Source organism: Geotrypetes seraphini, chromosome 6 (assembly GCF_902459505.1).
Source record: "Geotrypetes seraphini chromosome 6, aGeoSer1.1, whole genome shotgun sequence".
In the NCBI taxonomy this organism is placed as follows: Eukaryota; Metazoa; Chordata; class Amphibia; order Gymnophiona; family Dermophiidae; genus Geotrypetes; species Geotrypetes seraphini.
The window spans coordinates 206,751,063-206,772,780 of record NC_047089.1 but is presented as its reverse complement, the minus strand read 5'-3'; the positions used below and the strand labels follow the sequence as shown (position 1 = coordinate 206,772,780).

General features: G+C 41.2%; 1 protein-coding gene across 14 annotated transcripts in view; it reads left to right on the top strand.

Moving 5' to 3' along the window:
* AAK1 (AP2 associated kinase 1) overlaps nt 1–21,718 on the top strand; it is a 151,662-nt gene that overhangs the window by 123,628 nt on the left and 6,316 nt on the right. For 2 of the 14 annotated variants that reach the window (XM_033947987.1, XM_033947984.1), the window contains one exon: nt 4,284–8,794. The exons of 11 other annotated variants lie outside the window; for them this stretch is intronic. In XM_033947987.1, the coding sequence (XP_033803878.1) occupies nt 4,284–4,378 (95 nt within the window). In that variant the 3' untranslated portion in view covers nt 4,379–8,794. Of the gene's footprint in view, nt 1–4,283; nt 8,795–21,718 lie in introns of those variants that run through there. One more of the 14 variants, XM_033947986.1, reaches the window with a different exon arrangement.

Here is a 21,718-nt window from a genome sequence, read left to right as displayed (position 1 = left end):
GAATTCAGAAAAATGCCTTATAATACTGCAATACCTGAATTTAGATATATATAGGGCACAGGGAATTGGCAGCCATCAAGGATGGGCAAGATGGGTGATATTGATGGTCCTAGCTCCGTCCCCCTGCTTTGGATCTCTTGATTCTGGCCTAGTTTTCCTATTTACAGGCAATTGGTACTGTTACCATAACCATGGCCAAAGATGAGCTGCAGTGCCATATCACTCCTAGGCCTCCTCTGACTGTTGTACTGTGTTTAAGCCATGCTACTGCTCGCTTAATCAGCAGGGGTGAAATACTCACCTGGGACTGTGAAGCACTTTAATGCAGCACTTTATATCCAGAGGGTCAGGAGTATCTTTTTAAGGATTGCTGAAGTTTTTGCATGTGCAGATGCATTATCTTACCCTCCTATCCCTGCTCCCCCTTCTTCCTGCTGGGCTATGATTCTACCAGGTTGCAGGCTTTTTTTTTTTTTCTCTTGGTAAGATATTTTTCTCCACAGGCAAACAGGGGAAATGCAGACACACTAGTTTATGTCCATCTCCCTCAGTTTAAATCAGAATTTTTGGGATCTGGGCATGCATAAAGACAATCAACCAGTGTGGATTGAGGTTACCCCATCTGTGCTACTATGCAGGTCACAGTTCATCTCCTGTTAATGGGGCCACAAACAAACACACACTCTATAGCAACAGAGAACACTGAGCCACAGATGAGGAACCAAGCCTACCCTTCCACACACTCATACAGCCCGGTTGATTCCTTCCTCTTCTACATGGCAACTGCAGGCCAAAAATATCCCTCCCTGCCCTTTCTCTCGGGTCCAGTTCTAGCTCTGGGTGAGGCGTGCAAAACTTCTGACTCCTCCCCCCATGATCCACTAAACATTGGGCTTTGAAAAATTGGCCCAACTTGGATACTGGTGCTAGTTATTGCTCTGCCCCACCCCTTCTTGTGCCAGGACACAAAGAGCTGTGCCCCTGGCTAGTTCAAGAACATTCCCTCTCCAAACCCAACAAACTCAATTCAAGGAAAGCACTCCTTTGACCACCTTGTCTCTGCTCTCTCAGTGGGGGAAGACCCACAGGTTGCCAGAGAAAACACAGCTGATCAGACAGGCATGTCGGCTTAGGCTCTCAATCCTCCTCTTCATTCCAAAAAACTTCTGGTGCCGTTCTCCTGCAAATGTTGCAAAAACTAATCTCTGACGCATTCAGCCTGCTCCAGCAGACTATGCAGCCAACTTCTACTAATCTGCCATAGCCAGTATCTTTTTGCTTCTATCCTTCCATCACCATCACAACCCTTTTGGGGTTGCTAAGCACACTCACCCCAGCTGAAGAAGGCACATGGTCCCCTGCCTCATCCCATCACTTGAACACCAGCTACCTTTTGCCTGCCAAAGGCATTTCCCACACAAGAGTTCTTATATGACTATTCCTAACCTCACCTTGTCCAGAGCTATCTGCTGCCCTCCCAATTGTCTTCCCATATAAACACCTGCAGGACAAAAAAAACAACCACCTTCCAATCTATCCTGCAGTTCTATGCCACCACAAAAGTCTTTGCCCTCCTGGTCCATCAACTGCTCCAAGATCTCCAGTTTTCCATTTGGCAATCACTTCTATTGGAATCGGCAACATCCAGGCATCTGAAGCTCAACTATAAGGTCCATCTTGCCTGGAGACATTCACCCTCAGTTACCCTATCAATCCATGGTCTCAGAAGAAGAAGGCCAAATCAACAAAATCTCAGCTTAATTACCCTCTGGGAAAAGACCACAGGCTTTTGGATTCCATCAACAGAAGGGCCTATCGGAGATCTATGCTGACATTGTGAATTGTTGCTCACCAACTACAGATCCTACATTACCAGCACTCACTCGTCCTATAACTCACAGGCAAGATTCAAGTGACCAACCCCCTTGTCAGTCTCCAGGAATTCACCTGTTGCCTCATCTGTTCCACCTGTGATACAGTACTTATGATTGTATGCTGATAGCAGTGGCTATCTGTGCCCTGGCCTGTGTATAGCTGGCTCCAGGGCATTAAATCTCCACAATTATTTCCATAATAAATTGCCAAGAGATTTAGCAGTCTGTCTCAATGGAGGAAGGCTGTGGTGGTTGGAGTGTGCAGTTGTGCTTCGATGAAGGGCAAGGGTTTACAGCAACAAGTTGGACTTCTCACAGTAGATGATAAATCCCAGGAATTCTGCTCCATTTGTCCAGATCCACACAGAACTGCTCATGATGTCTTGCCATTTCATGAGACAAAGGACTACTACTATGCCTTTCCCCTGCACTTCCTTTGAGAGACACTTCTCAAGTCTCGACAGGATAAAGCCCAGCTCATACACATTGCTTCCAAATGACCCAGACAACTCTGGTATCTGCTTCTCACCTCTATGCAGGTGGATGAGCCAGTTCCCCTTGCCACCTATCCCACCCTCCTAACGTAACAAAAGGCTCTCTTCACCCTGATCTCCGGACCCACTTCCTTGTCAATGTAGCACTTCAGTGGAGCTATGCAGGCCACCTAGCACTGACTCCTCTTAGCTCACAAGCTCTCCACGAGGCAAAGCTATCACTCCAAATGGACCTGCTTCTCCACTTGGGTGCACTCCCAGAGGACCATTTGTCCAAAAGCAAAATCTGTCACATAGAAACTGTCCAAGCAGTGGTGCTTAGTGAACAATCAGTGGCTGTATTGCAGATGGTTATCCAGGGAATGGATCTGAGGTATGCCACTAGCAGTATCACATAGTTGATAAGGGCCCACTTCATGAGGGAGATTCTTCATAAGCCAGGCCTTCCCCCCCATTTGAGCCCCTTGGCATGGCTTCCATCAAGCATCTTATTTGGAAAGCAGTGTTTTTCATTGCCATCAGATTAGCCAGATGCCAGCGAACTACAGGCTCTAGTGGCCTACCCTCTCTTCACATAGGTTTTCCACAACAAGACATTGCTCCATATATACCCAAACTTCCTCCCAATGATAGTCTCCATCTTCCACATGAATCAATCCATCTCCCCTCCCCCCCCACACTTCTTCCCAAAACATCACACCATACCTGCAGAAGAAGCACTCTACACTCTGGACTGTAGGAGTGTCTTGCTCTTTTATCGCAAGGAATCTTGAAGAGTTGGGAGTTTTTGCAAAGGGTCCATCACCTCCATTTCAAACAACCCTGGTATGCCTTCCTCCAAGCATACCACTTCCAACTAGATATTGAACTGCATCTCCTTTTCCTACCAGCAGTTGGGTTATGATGCCAAGTGGGCCCTCAGCCACTACATGCCGTTGTTACATACATCCGTAATACACCTTAGATCCATTCCCTTGGTGGATATTTGCAATGTTGCCTCTTGATTGTTCCTCCACACTTTCACTAAGCACCACTGTTTAGACTGTTTCTACGTGACAAATGTTGCATTTGGACAAATGGTGCTCTGAAACTTCTCTGTCTTTTAATCATCATCTTCCACTATCCACTCACAACACAACCACCAATTACTGTGCCTGCATTTTACCCTACTTGTTTGTGGAGAAAGCAAAGTGTACTTACATGTAACAGGGGTTCTCCATAGATAGCATGGGAATTGTATATGTTGACCTGTAACCCGTCCTGGGCTCTTTGGGGAGGATGGCATAGAAAATGAATAGAATAAATTAAATACAACCCGACTACTGCACTTTCCCACCCCGCTAACCTACTAGATTCCATCTCCTGCTCATCTCAGCTCCTGACCTCATTCTGTGCCGGCATGAGAGAGTTTCTGAGCATGCCCAGATCACAAAAAATTGAATTTGAGAGAGCTCTGCCACATTGGCTCTTTGGGATGACATTGCCAATTAGTATGGCTGCATTCTCCTACTGTCTACTGAGAACTCCTGTTACAGGTAAACAATTTTGCTCTCCTTTGCCCTCAGGCAGGCAACGAAGCAGAGATCCTTAACTCTTGATATTGTGTTCTGCCCAGTATAGAATAATACCACCAGTAATGGCCAGATGATAGGAACATCTTCAAACCCTCTTTTATAGGGGTTACATAGCCAACCGATAACCTGGTGCTGCTTCTCATTATGCACATGTGCATTCAGTTGCAGGTCTTTTTAAATTGGGCACAACCCAGTCTCTTTTGCTCTGTACACTGTAATTCTCTTCAGAAACTTTTGTCATTTGTCTTTCATGTCCTAACTGCCCTTTTGTATGTATGTGTATATTTTGTGATCTATCTAAACATATATTCATATGAATATCTATATAAACTTTCTTCCAGGTGGGCACTCTAGAAACAGCAGTGGGAGCTCTGAATCCAGTCTTCCCAACCTAGCCAGGTCTTTACTGCTGGTGGATCAGCTCATAGACCTGTAGCCGTCTTTGTTCATCCTCTCTAGTCTGCGTTTCCATTCCCAGAGGAGTTTAACTTCTGCTTTTTTTGTTGTTGTTGTTTTGGGGTGGTTTTATTTTTTTTCGTAATAATTCTGCCTCTCACCAGCCTCGCTGAGGAAAAGATTCTTTTTTTCTGTCCTCCTGGATTTCAATCTGTAGCACATTCTCCCAGGGTACCGTCCAGCTTTTCCTGCACTGACCTTTAATTGCATAACCTGAAGGAAGTACAGTGTCTGTGCTATTAACCCCTGCATCATTTGCCTGTAGTGGCAGAGAAGCTTGTGCATAACTGGCAGTTAATGATTATAACTTCTGTGTGAGTCTTGCTGACAGTGGCCTTACCTGTACCTCACAAAAAATCTCCTCTCCGGTGCAGTGTTGCCAGCCTAACTCTAGGTCAGGCGCTTCAATTCCAGGACTGGTTTTCTGGCAAACTTTTTTTTTTTAAAAATTGAAATTGACATGTTGAATAACTCAAATCTGCTGAGGAACGTGCCAGATCTCCATGCAAGTACAAGAGAGGTTTAGTGTAATAAGAACAAACGTTCATGACAGTTTTCCATGCACCTTTTCACAGGCCTTGTTTATTGACTTGCCTTCCCTTATATCCTTGATATTTCCCCATGGAATCTGGATTGTGTTTCCTCACATTTAATCTAATAGTGAATGTGTAGTTCTCCGATTACTCTTGTGAAATGGTGTTTTGGTGTCCAGGATTAAATTTGAACACAGGTGAAAGCTAATTACATTGTAGTTTTCGAGTAAGTTTGAATAGGGAAAGAAACAAAGCCAAATAAATTCAGAACTGAATCCTGGAGTAGATATGTCTGTGAAGACAAGCAAAAGAGGAACTTTGAAATGGAATGTTAAAATGACCTTGGGTTGGGTTGCTAACACTGTACAAGGTCCTCTTAGTACACAGGCTGCTGTTAATGTCTCAAAAGTCCAAAAACGCTAACTCTTAGACATTTGTCTTTAAAATTTGTTTTAAAATTGCTGCTGCTTTCAAAATACCCACCAATTTCTTTTTTGCTTTGCCACAGGTTAATTGACAGGAGGACCCATGGGAGTTAACACCCAGGACCCCACACCTTTTGCTAAAGCTTTCTTAGAGTAGAATAACCCAGCCTATATGCATTGAAAGCCTGTTGTAAATTTGCAGAGGTGGGGAACCAAAGTCACTCTTTCCAGTGGATTTTGGTAAGGGGAAGGACTAGCAGTACTCCTGTGATAACTGAACCCCCCCTCCCCAAATACCATCCACAGTAAACGGCATAATTTGAGCAAGTGTTCTTGATACCTGTGTGACTTTTATTCCATGTAAAATGGTTCCAATACTTACTGTAGCCACTAGGGGCCCCTGGAAACAGCAGATCCTATCCGTTACTGACATTAGGTTATTGTGGAGTGAGGGACACACGTGGTGAAAGAGAAACCACATATAAGCAATTAGAAAATGGGGGCTACAAGTCCTAGGATGTTTTGCTACAGGATGAAAGTTAAGATGTGGTTGGGCTGAAGTCTCCAACTCATTTGTGGGTTGGAAACCCCGAGGGTTAATTCCAGTGTTGTTTGAATGTGTATGGTAGTTAAAATTTTTTTTTTTTTAAGGAGAAAGACTGTGTGTACAATATCATTGTAGAGAAATGCACTTTGTACTGTATTATCTGTAGGTTTTATGAAGAGAACCCTTCGGGGTAAATGTAAACCAGCTGAAATTAGAAGTTGATGGTCATCTCAGAAAATCAGCTCCAATTTGGAAAGCTTCCATACCTTCCTCCCCCCACTCCCCCCCTCAAACTGATTGAGGACTTCCAAAAACTCTGCTGGCTGCTTTCAAAACTGGCTTGATGAGACTGAAAGTTGCCCCAGAGAAAAGATTTTAAGATTTGCTGTGTCAGGTAGCAAATACAAAATTTAAAGTGTCAAATCCTAATAGAAAAGACCTTTAATTGTTTATATAACGCATTGGTGCAGAATCGCCCACATAGCCACAAAGTCAACCCACATTGTTTTGTTTCTTGAACTTGTTTTATGTTTTTAGTAGAAATATTTAGCCTAAAAAATGTTTTAAAAAAATCTCCCTTTCTGTTTTCTTATTGTATTTTAATGCAAGGTTTGAAAAGTTAAAATCCTTAAAACTATATGAGACTCTATTTTGTTGTTCGGTTCTGTACTGTAATGCTGTTCACTGCACTAAATTGAGGAGAATGAATGAAAGTATGACCTCTTCAGCTGTATGGGACTGGGTCGATCTTATTTTATTATGGCTAGCTGTTCCACTCTTCACAAAGCATTGTAGCAGATTACAGTTAAAAACAACATAACACCATCAATTCAATAACATGAAATAAAACATATCTAATGAGGAATAAATTGTCCAGTTAAGTTTGGTTGTTTTGTCTTGAGTAAACTCGGTTGACCTTTCTTTAGTTTGGGTTATGTAAAGGTGTTTTTAATATATGATTTCATGATGCCGATCTGGAGTTTTCCTGTTGGGTGTGGTAGTCCCTCCCGGTTGGGCATTTTGGTTGGCCCACGGTCTTCTCCTTTGTCCTCTGGGAAAGCAGTCGTCCCCCCCCAAAGGTGACATGGGCAGCAGGTGAAAATTCTAGGCTTATATAACTTCCTTCATCTCCATCCTTACTAGTTTTTGAATAAACAGAATGCCCTTTTATTTCGCAATCAGATAAGGTAAGGTTGATAAGCTAGGTTTGGCTGAGTACCACTTACTTTTTTTTTTATAGTTTCTGCTTTGTTAGTTTTATCTAAATGGGCGTAAGTTTATCTGTCTTCTGGTTTTTCCGTAATTAATTCTTTATTCAGTTTTTATGTTTTGGAGGAGATATTGCACTTTTTCACAAAGTGAAAACTTCATCCACGACTTGAAGATAAAGATTGTGTTCAGAAAGATGATCTGTTTTTGAAATATGGCAGTGAAACCTTTCAGTCACAGGTATGCAGAACATGAATGCTGATGCTTTCCCTTTTGTGAGGAAACACCCACTTTTGCTTGGGAAGTTTGCAGGTCGTGTTGAAAGTTGCCAGGCTCAAATTTTGAGTGGCAACAATGAAAAGAGACGTCTGCCTGATTTGGGCTGGTACTGTTTGTGACTTTCACATAGAGGGACAGCCTACTAGTCGGTATCTCTCTAGATAACTGCATGGAGATTCAGAAGCTGATACTGGATACTAGGACGGTAATTGAGCTTAACGCCTGAAAGAGCTGCTCTGAACGTAATTAGGTGCTGACCACCATATTCAAATCATTTAAAGAACATTCTATAATTTCAGGCACTCACATGCATAGATGTTGAGAATAATAGCACATATCCACCCAAATGCAGAATAATGCTTAGGCATAATTTTTGCAAGTACCTACTTAATTTCCATAGTACATGTTTGCAAAGGGCATGCTCACGAAGGCAAATCCTGAATGGAGCTTCTACTTATGCACATAACTATATTGTAAGTCTTATTGGGTACCTGTCATATTTAGATACCTGCACTTAACTCCAGCTCTAAGCCGACATAAGAGCAGCTGCCTAAAGGTTGATAACATCAGGACTGGGTTACACTAGTATTCTTTGGAATAGACTCCGACCACATGCCATCATGACAACGAAATTGAAGCACCCAGTTATAAAAATGCCCCCTTAAAGCACTCTTGAATGTCTTTTTGGCAACCAGCTCCTCCAATAAGTAGGATTATGCTTGTCCCGTAGATCTTGCCCACCACTGATCTTGAACACTAGTCATTAACATGTGAAGGAATATTCACAGCCTTCTGGACCACATAAAATTGGCTTTAGAGCACTGACCCAATCGCCCAGCCTGTGCGCCCCCTCTTCCTGCTCTGATGAAGTAAAGGCTGCTTGTTCCAAAATGCACCACTTATCCCCTGCATCGTGAGCCTGGGATATCTCCAACCTGCTGCTACCTGCATTTTCTGCCTTACTACCAGCTGGACTACGGTACTAATGGGTGGAGGTGTTCTGTAGCTTTGAGGATGCAAATCTGAGACCTAAAATGATATTATTGTGTTAGGTCTCTGGAGGGGAAATGATAGGATTAGGGGTGTAAAGGCCCTACTGATCAGGAGCCACTGGGGATTATGTTCCAGCTGAATTTGATATCTCATTGTCAATCATGAAACAGATTAGCTCAGCAGTTCCTTCCCTTTAAAATTAATATGCTGCTATAGAGACCTTTTTGCCATTCAGCTGAAAAACAGATTTTCTGATACCTGTGTGTGTGTGTATATATATATATATATATATATATATATATATATATATATATATATGTCATTTTCCTTTGTGAAAAGTATATGAGATTGTTTTAATCTCTGTGTGTATGTGTTAACAGTTTGGGATGGAGGTGAAACAAACATTGTATTGGCTGTGCAATTCTTTCAATGTCTAATTATTTCTTCCCCAAAGAAAATATATATTGGATTTTGTAAATAAACATATTAAGATTTCTTTGTGATCATACTTTTTGCCCACTTCTGTTTCTCTGTTATTACTTAGATCATCTTTAGAACTTGGAAACTGGCATTTGCACTTTCAAAGGGCTGTTTTAGATTTAAAAAATGTAGGAATGATCTTAGTATAGTGAGTTTTTTGGCAGATTTATTTTCCTTTAGATGGTACTCTGTCCAGGGAGGCTCAGATCCAGATACAAAAATTAATGTATGAGAACACGAAGGGGTGAGAGGAGTGATCCAAGGGCAGAGCATAACCAAGGGAACTGGGTATCGGCTTAAGCAGATTGTAAAAACATTTGGATCGGAAAAGAATTAGGGTGGAGGAGCAGAAGGGAAAAATAGAGCAGGTTGTTGAAGTTTTATCAAGGTGTTTGAACAAAGAGAGAAGTAGAGGATGAGGGCCCTATTTGTATTGTATTGAGAGAACTTGAGAACCCCCCCCTTCCCCAGGATGGTTCCTCTTTTAGCAGAGTACGACTTAATTATATTCTAAACCATGATAAGAGATTGATAACTCGTTCAATAAACAACTCGGACATATTTTCATCAACAAAAAAAAGAGTTGACCATGTGTCCTTGTGTGAAAAAGTATGTGAGCCTTCTTTCAGTAAAAATACTATTAATACTACTACTATTCATTTCTATGGTGCTACTGGATATACACAGCACTGTACACATTATACTCAGGTACTTTTCTGTTCTCTAGTGGGCTCACAATCTGGTTTTGTACCTGGGGCAATGTGTGTGTGTGTGTGGGGGGGGGGTGTTTAGTAACAGGAAGCTACAGCGGGAACTGAACCCAGTTCCCCAGGATCACAGTCTGCTGCACTAACCATTAGGCTACTCCTAGAGTTAGTTATACACAAGAGCGCAAAATGCATGTTTTATGAACAAGACAATACTTTTTAAAATGTTTTAAATTTATATATTTTCAAGATTGCAAAATAGTATTTCATTCAAGTTGCCCGTTGATAGGAGGAAAGAGCTGCACAGCACAACTTTTTAATCGCATACCAAAAAGAACAAAGTGTTTCCTCTGCAGATCTTCCACATAGGCCAGCCACATTTCATTATGCACGTCAGGAGAATCTCAGGGCGAGACATCAGACATGTAAATGTGCATAATCGTGTATAATCTTGCATTGTTTTGCTGATCTCGCAACAACATGTACAACAACATGATCTAGAGATGGGAATAACTAGTGAGAGAAATTTTGCTGATGACATAAAGCTGTTAAATCGCAAGAGGATTGTGAAAATTGCAAGAGGGCTTTGTGAGACTGGGCATCAAAATGGCAGACGATGTTTACTGGGAGCAAGTGCAAAATGATGCATGTGGGGAAAAAGGAATCCCAAACTATAGCTACATAATGCAAGGTTCTATGTTACGTGTCACTGCCCAAGAAAAGGATCTAGGTGTCGTTGTCGAGGATACTTTGAAACCCTCAGCTCAATGTGCAGCGGCTGCTAAGAGAGCAAATAGAATGTTAGGAATTATCAGGAAAGGAATGGAAACCAAAGATGAAAATGTTATACACTCCTCTCTCCGTATTCGCGGTGGTTAGGGGCAGAACATGACCATGAATACGGAAAAACCGCAAATAACTTTTTATAAGTTATTTGTGGGTTTTTTTGTAACAGCCATCCTTTAATATATTAAAATCACGAATAATAGCAGTGATTTTCAGGGTGGAAGCTGGTAAGCGCCAAACTTTTTATCGGTACAGTACTTTACTCATGCCGAAATTTTTTTTTAGGGGATGAGAGGAGTAGTCAGCATGCAAAAAAAAATCACAAATAAGCGAAATCGCGCGTGCTGAAACTGCGAATACGGAGAGAGAAGTACAATGCCCTTGTATTGCTGTATGGTACGGCCGCACCTCAAATATTGTGTTCAATCAGTGGAGTAGTAAGAGGGGGGCGGTCTGCCCCGGGCGCCATCTTCCTCAGGGCACCAGCACCCCTCCTCTCCTCCCCCTGCTGCGCGCACCCCTTCCCTTCACCTGTCCATTTTTAACTTCGGCGCAAGAAACCACCAACTTGCTGCCCACGTCAGCTTCGATGTTCTCTCGCTGACGTCACTTCCGGAACCCGCTCCTAGGAAGGGATGTCGGAGAGAGCGCCAAAGCCAACGCGGGCAATAAGTTCAGGTGGCTGCTGGAGCCAAAGTTAAAAAGGTACAGAGAAGGGGCGCGTGTGGTCGGGGGAGGGGTGCCCCTCACCATGTCACTGTGTGCAATTCTGGTCACCGTATCTAAAAAAAAAGATATAGCAGAATTAGAAAAGGTACAAGAATAGCAATGAAAATGATAAGAGATGGTACAACTTCCCTTTGAGGAAAGGCTAAAGCGGCTAGGACTCTTCAGCTTTGAGGTCTCAGGGGTCATATGGTAGAGGTCTATAAAATACTATGTGGAATGGAAAGGGTAGATATGAATCGCTTGTTTACTCGTTCCAAAAATACTAGGACTAGGGGACATGTGATGAAGCTACTAAGTAGTAGATTTAAAAACAAACTAGAGAAAATTTCTTCACACAATGTGTAATTAAACTCTGGAATTTGTTGTCGGAGAATGTGGTGAAATCAGTCAGCTTAACGGGGTTTAAAAAAGGTTTGGATAAATTCCTAAAAGGGAAGTCCTTAGACTATTATTGAGATTACTTGGGGAAATCCACTACTTATTCTTAGGATAAACAGCATAAGATCTGTTTTATTACTTGGGATCTAGCTAGGTACTTGGGACCTGGCTTGGCCACCGTTGGAAACAGGATACTGGGCTTGATGGATCTTTGATATGTCCCAGTATGGCAGTTCTTATGTTAACATATGGTCTACACCAGAAAGATCCATAAAACACAGTTCCACTTAGTTCAAATGGTAAAGGACTGAAGCACTCATAAACTGGGTAGGAACCTGGAAGAAATTTCACAGATACCTAGCCAATTGCAGTCTCCATTTTCCAAACACCAGCTAGCTATATGTGTGCTCTTTAAATCTATATGATATAAACAGAAGGTTGCCACATAACTGATTTCAAAGCAAAAGCACATGATGAAATCTAAACACTTGCCATGTAATTTCTCAGCTCAGATCGGAGGGTAAGGGATGGTACTGTTTGTCAATTATATAACATAGTAAATAACAACATATAGACCAGCAAGGCCCATCCAGTCTGCCCAGAAAGGTGCTCAGGGTCATACCTCCCACTCTTTGCAGGATACCCCATCTCTTTGTTAATGTATGCAAACCCAACAGTGAAGCAGTTGTCATTGTTGATTAGGCTCTTGTCACACAACTACAAAAATAAGTCATTCATACCAAATTATACTCTCCCACTTAATCAAACGCTGCACAGAGCTTCCAAATTCATAAAGAACCAAATTTACGGTATATATAGACAGCATTAAATCTGACAACCAATGGAATGTGAGTCTTAACAAGTACTCATCTGGCCTAGTGCAGACTTACTAATAAATAACAGTATATTCTGGATTGGTATACAGGATAACATTTCTATTTTATAACAAGCCACACCAAGCCACAAGTTTTAAAATACCATTGGAGGCATTTAAATGAAACAATGAACATTAACATTTCAAAATTTACACATGATTACGATCATGTATGATTAATTTTATTCGCCCAAGGGAATACATAAGACTGGCATAAAGTTTTTCAGAAAGTTATTTTGACACTTCTGGTGAGTCTTTAAAGAAAAGCAGTGAATCTACTGCATCTACTACAATTTCCACACTACTTATTTATTTTAGTCTTTTCAAGACCCCAGAAAAACGCTGCAGAGATTAGATTGGTCAATGCATTGGCTGAAAAAAAACTATTGGGTTCCACAATCTCAGAATTAAAGTCAACTACCATTTTCAATTTAATCTTTTAGGATCCTAAGTCTAATTGAAAACCAGATGTTATCCAGGGTAATACATTTTAAATACATTTCAAAAGATATTATATAGCTCAAACTACAATTTTTATTTAAAGATTTACCAAAAATATCAGTCATTTGCATTGGTGGCCCAGGTCTACATATACCTTGAACAACAGCCTTTGAAGGGCTTTCATTGACACCTCCCCCCCAGATTGCATTCAAAACATGGTTTAAAATGGTATTATATGGTATAAAAAACTAGGCGGAGTAAAGCTTCTCAATTTTAAATGGTACCATCAAGCCTTCCTATTAAGAATGCTTTCAATTCCAAACTCTAACCCACCTTCTAAGCACCAATATCTGTCTTATCATTCTCTCTTTAATTCTCCCACTTGAGCACAGTGATGAACCTTCTTGTCAAGTTTGTCTGTCTTGAATAAATTGTAAGCTCTTTTGAGCAATGACCATCTCTTCTGTGTTTTGAAGTATAGCGCTGCATATGTCTAGTAGTGATATAGAAATGATTAGCAGTAGTAGTAAGAAGAAAGGGCTGCTTATGGTTTATACAACCAAGTCAACTCATCTGGTTTTGCATGGAAAGGGATGTTCGCTGAATGACGTTCTCCAAATTTTGCTACTTTCCAAATTTGTATCCATCTAACCCTCATACCTTAGGACCCCTGAGGAAGACAGTTATTCGAAACACGGCCCGTGTTGGGTCTGTATTTTCCAAACCAATGTGGATCCATTAATTGTTCATAGATCTACACCTTTGTGTTGAACGAATAAATTCCTGCATCATGATCATCAGCTCTGCAGTTTCTTCTTCTTTTTTTTTTTTTTTGCTTTGGTTGCACCACATCGCTGCGGACCTGTTGGGTTTCTTTGTTTGTTGACAAGAGATGCTCTGGCTTCTGGCTTCATATGCCTTACCCTACCTAGAAAGTATGTGTCTTCCTGCTAGATTACACAATAAGCCTATAGTAACTGCCACTATAGCTGCTTTCCATTCTCTAGAGGAAACACTGTACTTAAATAATATCTTTCACTTTCATACTCTGATCCCAAAAAACTCCAAATTTAAAATTCAAAATAGCTCTGTGCAATGAGTACACTGGCACATGGCTGGGTTATGGTATGCTGGTCAGATAGTCCATCATGATTGATTTAAATCCTTCCCAGAATTATAACAAGAGTTTAGTTTGCTTGTGGAAGAGGTAGCTTACCATATTATTGGGACCATATACATATTATTCAATAGTTTATTCAGCTGTTTGATATGCCACCCTTTGAATACAAAATATAGGGAAAAGGGTTAGAGAAAAAATGGCAGCAGTCTGTACCCTAGGCCCCAAGGCATCTGGGGTATATCTCGCACGTCCTAAAACATTTTGAAGTAGGATCTAGAAGCTTCATCTTGCCTCACCTCTGAAGATGAGTAAAGCATTCCAGAGCAAAGAGGCAAAATTAACTAAAGGCTGACAGCCATATGGAGTCTAGGCTAGGAATCCTCAACCTAATCCTTGGAACACATCCAACCAGATGGGGTTTCAGGATACCCACAATGAATATGCATCAGATAGATTTGCGTGCAATTTATCTTGCATTTTTATTGAAAGTTTTGTCTTGAAAAGCAGGTTGGATGTGTCCCGAGGACTGAGTTGAGAACTTCTGTTCTAGACAGTTGACTGTGGTAGGAGAAGTGCTGGCCGGTTGATGTATTGGAAGCATAATGAATGGGTTGTACAGTAATATATCAGGTAATTGGCTTAATAAGTAGAGGACCCTGAGAAGACTTCTCTAGGCACCAAATGAACTTTAGATTCTAAAAAAATGATTGGTAATCAACAGAGCAGCAAGAAGTAATGTGACAGGCATACCTATCTTAAAGAGCAATTTTTATGCTGTATTTTGGACTAATGGTAAGCAATGAAGAAAGGTGAGTTTTAGTGTGCAATACAGTGAATTGCAGTAATCTAGAGCCAACTAAAGTGGCGTGCAACAGCCAGGACAGAGATTTCTAGGATCACAAAAGGTTCTTCCTTGAACAGCAGTCACTTGCTTAGCCTCTTACTTTCCTCTTGAGAAATTTTGGGTCATTCCTCCATAAAGAACTGTTTCAGCTCTACAGATCCTGCCACAATATTTTAGTAAGGTTTAGATGGGGCTTTGACTCAGTCAAGACAAAACAATATTTTGATTGGCCATTCTGTAAATTATGTGACTGCTTAGGATCATTGTCTTACTGCATTGCTCACCTTTGATTCTTTATCAGCTGACGGATAGATGACTTAACATTCTCCCTTGGATATAAAGCAGAACTCATGGTTCTATCAGTGATGGCAATCTGTCCAGATCCTAATGCAGCAAAGTTGCGCCATACCATGATACTTCCACCATTGTGCTCGACAGGAGAAGGTTCTTAATTTAGAAGGAAGTGTTTAGACTTTGCCAAACAAAACATTTTATTGTGACTGAAAGGTCCATTTTTGATATCTCTTCAGAAAGCACATGTATTCCAGATTCTTTGTGGGTCATCGAGATGTGGTGAGCTTAAACCAGCAATGAATGTTTGGGTTTTTTAAGAGGTCAGTGGAACCCCATTTTCATTATTTTTTTCCTGATAGTTGATACATGAGTCCCTTATATCCATCACACCAATAGGCCTGCAGATCTTGGCTCTGGAGTTTGTTGTGAATTCATAGATGATTTTCTGGTTTGCTTCTGAAGACATTTTGGCAGGATGACCACAACTTGATACAGTCACTTTAGTCTTCAGCTTTTTCCATTTTGTAGATTTTTCTGGCACTAAATGGAGACTGTCTGTCTAAAATGTATAGAAATGGTCTTGGCGCCTTGACAAGTCAAAGGAGTGTAACCTACTTTCATGGGTCATGACTTGAAATTATCTTTTTATAAGGAAACCCTCAAATGTCAATTCTGTATAGAAAAATGGGCCAAATTCTTCAAGGTCGATATGAGATGGAGAGCAGTTAGAGGAAATATTTAATTTACATTACTGCAGCTCAAGGAGATGTTCTCAATTACTAAATGAAGGATTCACATACATTTTCACACAGATATTTATTGAATCTTTTTGTTAAAACATAGGAAAGTTGTATTTTTTTTTATGAAGCTGTTTTAATCATTGGGGTTATGTTTCTCATCAGGGTGTTTGTTTATGATCTAATTGTACTTTGAGTACAAAATGCATGTTTTCTTAGCAATATAAGTGAAAACCAGGAGTATGACTGTTTTTGTGCAGGGAGATTATGGAATCAATGAGAGAACATGTGTCAGCACTAGCAAACACATCTTCATTACTCGGGGGCAGTAGAAGTGTCAGTATTCTGCTTGAAACAGAGGGGCATAGTAATTTAAACTGAGGTCCTGTTTCCATATTAAAATGAAGGATAGAAAGTCCCAGGATCTAGGTTGACTCAGAAGTTCAGTAACGCATCTTGTAACGCCTCAATGTGAATCACTTAGCAGACAAAATATTAAGGTCCCCTTAGCAAGACAAGATTTAGCCTCTGGAAAATGCAGGCATGAGCTATAATGCTCGAATGATGAAGCAATTGTGAGTTGTTCCACCTGTGGCTCGTCTTCATTAGTTTATCAATCAGTAACATGATCCTCAGAAACACCACCTCGGACTCCTGTTAGTTCATGGTCCCAGGCTTTATGTGTAAACTCCTCATTGGACCAAAAGTATTTTAATGATAATTTAATAGCTATAAATAGTTTTAATGAAGTTAGTAATATAACGTATCTTGAAAGTGGTCTTCAAAACTGGGATAGCTTAGCCAACATGTTTCGCAACCAAGTTTTCTCAAGGCCATACATCCCTTTGAAGCTCATCGCTACTCCACTCGACCACAATATGTTAAAGGCATGAGCATAGCTTTAGAAACTTTAGCCTTTCTAAGATGGGAAAGATGTGTGTATATTTTTGTAGGTATACTCTATGGCAGGGATGTCAAAGTCCCTCCTCGAGGGCCGCAATCCAGTCGGGTTTTCAGGAGATCCCTAATGAATATGTATGAGATCTATTTGCATGCACAGCTTTCATTGTATGCTAATAGATCTCATGCATATTCATTAGGGAAATTCTGAAAACCCGACTGGATTGCGGCCCTCGAGGAGGAACTTTGACACCCCTGCTGTATGGGCTCCTTTTACTAAGGTGCGCTAGCGTTTTTAGCGCGCGCTTAAGATTAGTGCTCGTTAACCCTGCGCTGCATGAAAAATACTAAAGCAAGCTCTATGGAGGTGTTAGCATTTAGCGCATGCGCTAGAACCGCTAGCGCACCTTAGTAAAAGGAGCCCCCTGTGTGTAGTGCTTACTGTAGCATTTGTTATTAACAAGAAAACACTGCTGAACGCAGATTGGAAGAGTTGGGAGAGTTCTGTGACATTTCACACCAGCAGAACAAAATTTAATTTTTTTGTATTATGTCCTGAGAGCATAACAGTTTATCTGTTTTCCTTCTGCACTCTTGAACTATCCCCTGCGTTTTTTTTCAAGCTTGTTGTACTGTTGTGTAATTGTAATTTCATTTGCTGTGGGGGCATCCCTGAGCAAATTCACTCACAACCTTTTGTATTACAGTTGTTTTCAACAAAAGCCGCAGCTTTGGTTCTGTGGAAGTCTCTAGCACTGCATGGCTGGAGAATTGCTTGCCAATGTGTAAATCATTTAGGAAATACTCTTGCTGTGAGGTATATTTCCCCATTCAGGGTAAGGCAGGTTTTCGGAAAGACAAAGAGTGGGAACATAGATCTGGGACGTGCGTTATGGAAAAGAAGTCTCCAAACGTTGCTGAGTGCTGCCGGGGTTCAGTCTGAGGATCGTAGGCATGAGGCAGAGCCTCGGCTGCTTTCCTTCCTCTGAATTGCTCGATGTACCCCTCTGCCCTGCCTTTCTTGGAGAAGGGGTAAAACGTGGGCCTCAGTCTCTGACAGTCTATGAGATTTTAGCACTGATGGATCCTAATACTTTTCCCTCCCTATTCTGAGACGGATCCGTCAGCGCTAAAATCTCAGAGGTCTGTCAGAGACAGAAGCTACAAGTGGCACGGACACGGATCTCTGATTTTTAAGGACATGCGGTTTTAGATCCGCGAGGTCCGTCGGGTCCGTGTTTTACCCCTTCCTGTAAAAGCCCCCAAGAACCCTTTTGTGCATCAGAGGCTGAGCTGCCTTGCAAGTAAGACTGGCCACAATCAGTCTTACTTCCACAGCATGCTTTTGAGCATCTCCCCCCCTCCGTGTTGTCTTCCTCTGTTGAAAACCAGTCAGTCTGCTATGTAACTAAAACTGAGGTTCTCCAATGACGGTGTGCTGGCTTCCATCATTCCTTGGCTCACCGAGAAAGTCTAATGGGGTGTGGAGTTTTTAGTAAAATTTGTGACCATATCCCCATGAGAATTCCCAAACAGACCTATCATGTTTTTCTCGACTCTGTGCTCCTACGTTATTAATTACTCGCCCAATCTTTTCAGGTGTTTCTCATTGTGTTCGGCTCTGCCTTTTCTCTGGTGTCTTTGTATCAACTAATATCTGCTTGTGATGATTCAGGGGAAGGAAAAGCAAATGTCCTTGATTCCTATGTACTGTCAATATTATGAATTAAATTAGTCCTTTTACTAAGGTGCGGTAGCCGATTTAATGCGCGCTAAATGCGAACACTAATGCGTCCACAGGATATAATGGTCGTGTTAGGACCGCGCCTTAGTAAAAGGACCCCCAAAATCCACGTTCACCCCTACTGAGGAAGAGGACATAACATAGCCAGAGTTCGTCAATCAAAAGTCCCATCGACAGTTTTCTGGTTAACAAGAAATTTGTCCCAAATAAATGTTTTTTGTATCTCCATCATCTTTGCCTCTATTTTAGGAAACCCATCTTCAGAAGGGGTGTTTTTCCTCCTGTCAGGTTGGTATTTTAAAATAGACTTGTAGAGGGCCCAATTTTAAATCCCACATTGGACTGTGTTTTTTTTTTTTTTTTGTCCTGCGTGTAACCAGTTTTGTACCCAAGAGAGAAGAAAACATGCGCAAGGCATATTTGCCGACGTAAGTTTGTTGCCTGAAAGTTCACACTGATCGTATCGGAATTGAATAACCCTGGGAACGGCCTGTATACTGCCAGGACTTGGTTTATTCTCTTAGTATGTGCTATTTAGTAAAGTAGAATGTGATGTCTTGCTGTTGTGCGATTCTTTTACAGAAATGTACATTTTCCCCCTTTTGTCTTCTGTGCAATATAGAAATTAGTGTGTCATTGGCCTGCAAAGCTTCAGCACATTATAGATATCTTAAAATATATTGCGATATAGATATATTGAGATATCTATACACAGTAGTTAAACCTGTTAGGATAAACAAAATTCTCTAGGTTGTTTTTTTTTCTTGTTATTGCAGAAAGGCATTAGTATTGACTGGTATAAGGTACTGAAGCATTGCTATCCAGATGTAGGCTTTTGAGAAACATACGGTACATAGTATTTTTGTACAGTACCCTTTGAGATGTCCACTTGTATCTACCCTGTCCATATCTAACAATGCAATGTATGGAAGTGAATAATTTCCCAATAAATGATTTTGATGCTTATATGCGTTGTGGGCTTCTATTTCTTTTCTGATCAGAGTGCTGTCAAAGATATATATCAAAATATTTAATACTTGTCTTTGAATCATGATGTCGGATGCTTTGACTAGCGTTAACTATGAAAAGAGATGTGTGTGAAGAGATGGGTGTCAGGTCAAAAGCGCGCCGGGACAAAGGCGCGCCCAGACAATTGAGCGCAGCACGCGCCGCTCTAAATTACTGTTTTTAGACATCGCGCCACGTTGTGGGGACTTTGTGGGGGGTTCTAACCCCCCACATTTTACTGAAAACTTCACTTTTTCCCCTGTTTTTAGGGAAAAAGTTCAGTTTACATTAAAATGTGGAGGGTTACAACCCCTCAAGCCCCCCATAACGCCGGGGCGATGTCTATTAAGTAAACTGGGGGGGTTCCCCAACAAAAACCCCCGTCGGAGCCCCTAAAAACTGTAATTTAGAGCGGTGCGCGCTGCGCTCAATTGTCGGCGCGCGCTTTTGTCTTTCGCGCCATTGTCTATGAACGGAAGAGATGTGTGTCTTCGTCTGAAGAGTGCACCCAAAGGATATGCTGCTATGCACACTGCTTACCAGGGCCACATAACAATAGTGATTACATTAAATCTGCAAAGGCAACAATATCATTTAATAGCCAAAAACCAGTTATCCTGTGATTTTATGTCTGCGGTTTGCTAATTTACAGTAGTAGGAGTTTGTCTGTGAAATTCCTATTTTCTGTCAGGTTAAGCAGGTGGTAATTTGATTTTGCAGAGGTGATGCACAAAACTCTGTTTACTGCTTTGAGAGTATTTTGGTGGCCTACAGTCAGGTGATAATGTTGTTTAAGTAACTTCAAAAGTTAAAGCAGCTCACAGCCCCTGGCAATAGAGAGGCCCTCGGCCTTTTATTGCAACAGGAGCCAAAGCTTAGCATCATATTCTAATGTTTGTTGTTCTCTCTTGATCTGAACATTTAAATTAGCTTTGTTAAAGCTTAGAATGAAACTAGTAAATAAGCCTGGAAGAGTCTATCCCTGAATGGGGTAAAACGGGTAATCTTGAATTGATTGTTTACTCCATGAAGTTACACAGTATCACATTTAAAACAAATTGGAGAAAATATTTTTTTCACTCAGCCCACAGTTAAACTCTAGAACTAGCTGGGTTTAAAAAAAAAAAAAAAAAAGAGGTTTAGACAAATTCCTGGAGGAAAAAGCCATAAACTGTTAAGGTAGACCTGAGGAAAGCCACTGTTTATCCAAGAGGTTAAGTAGCAAAGAATCTTGCTACTTTTGGAACTCTGCCATGTACTAGTGACCTGGATGGGTCCCTGTTAGAAACAGATCACCTAGTATGGCAACTCTTATGTTTGTTATGTTTATGCTTAAAAATCAAACTAAGTACAGAGTCCCTATGCCATCTGAAAACTCTGGGTGTCGCCATATCCCAAGGGCAACTGCCCAAAATGGTAACTAACCATTTTAACCCCTCCCCCCTTTATAAAACAACTATAGCAGTTTTTAGTGCAGTCCGTCACGTTGAATGCTCTGTGCTTCTCCTGACACTCATAGAGTTCCTATTAGCGTTGGAAGCAGCATAGAGCAATTGGTGTTGCCGGCCTGTGTTAAAAACCGCTATTGTATTTTGTTAAAAAAAGGGGTGGGGGAGGGTAAATGAGACACTTCCCTTGCAGGTTGTTGTTTTTTTTTTGTTCAAATAGCAGTCATTTGGGACTAAGCCTAAAACTACTACTATCATATTTTTAAAAAAAATTTCAGATTAAGAGCCAAGTATTTTATTTGTTGTCCGTTTCCTTGGTTGTATATTAATGCATTTTCACATAACTGCTGAAATTTTTGGGTAACTACAGCTACAGTATATGTTGCAATCCATGCAGCCAAGCCATCATCATTGTTGTCTTCCCAGTAAAGTAACGTGGTGGTGGTTTCTGTCCAATTGAAGTCTTGGAACTAAAGGTTGATACGTTCTCTTAGGCTTCCACTGCTGGTGTCATGGTTCTTGCAGCTGGCCAGGTGGCGCTGCATCTGAGTTTTTTCTATTGATCAAAGCCACAGCAAGATGAGTGAAACGTCGATCAAGAAAACTTGGATGTGGCACCACCCGATAGCTGCAGGGACTATAAAAGTCATAAGTTACTCTAGTACAGGGGTAGGCAATTCCAATCCTCGAGAGCCGGAGCCAGGTCAGGTTTTCATGAGATAGGTTTTCAGGTTTGCATGAGATAGATTTGCATCTCAAGGAGACAGTGCATGCAAATCCATTTCGTACATATTCATTGTGGATATCCTGAAAACCTGACCTGGCTCTAGCTCTCGAGGACCGG